This window comes from Physeter macrocephalus, unplaced genomic scaffold (assembly GCF_002837175.3).
Source record: "Physeter macrocephalus isolate SW-GA unplaced genomic scaffold, ASM283717v5 random_12896, whole genome shotgun sequence".
NCBI lineage: Eukaryota > Metazoa > Chordata > Mammalia > Artiodactyla > Physeteridae > Physeter > Physeter macrocephalus.
The window spans coordinates 1-1,384 of record NW_021158181.1 but is presented as its reverse complement, the minus strand read 5'-3'; the positions used below and the strand labels follow the sequence as shown (position 1 = coordinate 1,384).

General features: G+C 72.8%; 1 protein-coding gene across 1 annotated transcript; it reads left to right on the top strand.

Moving 5' to 3' along the window:
* Positions 1–300: 300 nt before the first annotated feature.
* Positions 301–1,378, top strand: LOC112063346 (DDB1- and CUL4-associated factor 12-like protein 2; the record flags this gene model as incomplete). The annotated part of the gene is made up of 1 exon (XM_024118207.1): positions 301–1,378. A coding segment is annotated over exon 1 (1,078 nt), but the record flags the coding sequence as incomplete, so codon positions are not given.
* Positions 1,379–1,384: the final 6 nt, after the last annotated feature.

Genomic DNA, 1,384 nt, shown 5'->3' with positions numbered 1-1,384 from the left:
CCGCCCCTCCCGCCGCCTCCGCCCCCTCACACTCGCCCCCCGCGTCGTCCTCGTCCCACGCCGACTTCGCTCCCGCCGGGCCGCCGGCCGCGCTTCCCGCCCTCGCTTCGATTCGCGCCGCCGCCACCCTCGCCGCCGAGCGCCGACCGCGCTCCGCTCCCCCCGGCCGCCTCTCGTCGCCCGGCCCGGCCGCCCTCGCCTCAGTCGCCGCCGCCGCCGCGGTCCGGACTCGGTCGGCTCCGCGCCCCGCGGCCGCCCCGGTCCCCCGCCGCCGCCGCCGCCGCTCGCCCGCCGCCCACTATGGCCCTGAGGCAAACAGGTAGCAGGAAGCGAAAAGCGCCGGCGCTCGAGGCGGCCGCCGCGGGCTCGTTGTCGATGGGCTCGGCGGCGGCGGCGGCGGCGGACGGGCACGGGCCGTTGCCTCCCAAGAAGCCCAAGCGGCCGGCGGCGCGGCGCTCGCTGCTGCACTACCTGAAGGGACGTGAGGTGGGCGCGCGGGGCCGCGCCGGGCTCCCGGGCTTCGAGGGCGAGCTGCGCGGCTACGCGGTGCAGAAGCTGCCCGAGCTGCTGAGGGAGCGCGAGCTGGCGCTGGGCACCCTCAACAAGGTGTTCGCGTCGCAGTGGCTGAACGCCAGGCAGGTGGTGTGCGGCACCAAGTGCAACACGCTCTTCGTGGTGGACGTGCAGTCGGGCCAGATCACGCGCATCCCCCTGATGCGCGACCGCTGGCCCGGGTCGGCCCGCGCCCAGCCGAGCTGCGGCATCCACGCCATCCAGCTGAATCCCTCCAAGACGCTTCTGGCCACCGGGGGCGAGAACCCCAACAGCCTGGCCGTCTACCAGCTGCCCACGCTGGACCCCGTGTGCCTGGGCGACCGCCACGGCCACAAGGACTGGATCTTCGCCATCGCTTGGATGAGCGACACGGTGGCCGTGAGCGGCTCCCGCGACGGCACCGTGGCGCTCTGGAGGATGGATCCCGACATGTTCCACGGCAGCATCGCCTGGCACAACGACGCGGGCCTCCCCGTGTACGCCCACATCCGTCCCAGGGACGTGGAGACCATCCCCAGGGCCAGCACCAACCCCAGTAACCGCAAGGTGCGGGCCCTGGCCTTCAGTGGCAAGAACCAGGAGCTGGGAGCCGTGTCCCTGGACGGCTACTTCCACCTGTGGAAAGCCCGGAGCAACCTGTCCAGGCTGCTGTCCATCAGGCTGCCCTACTGCCGAGAGAACGTGTGCCTGACCTACTGCGATGAGTTGTCCCTGTACGCGGTGGGCTCCCAGTCCCACGTCTCCTTCCTGGATCTGCGCCAGGGTCACCAGAACATCCGGCCCCTGTGCTCCCGAGAGGGCGGCACGGGTGTGCGCTCCCTGAGCTTCT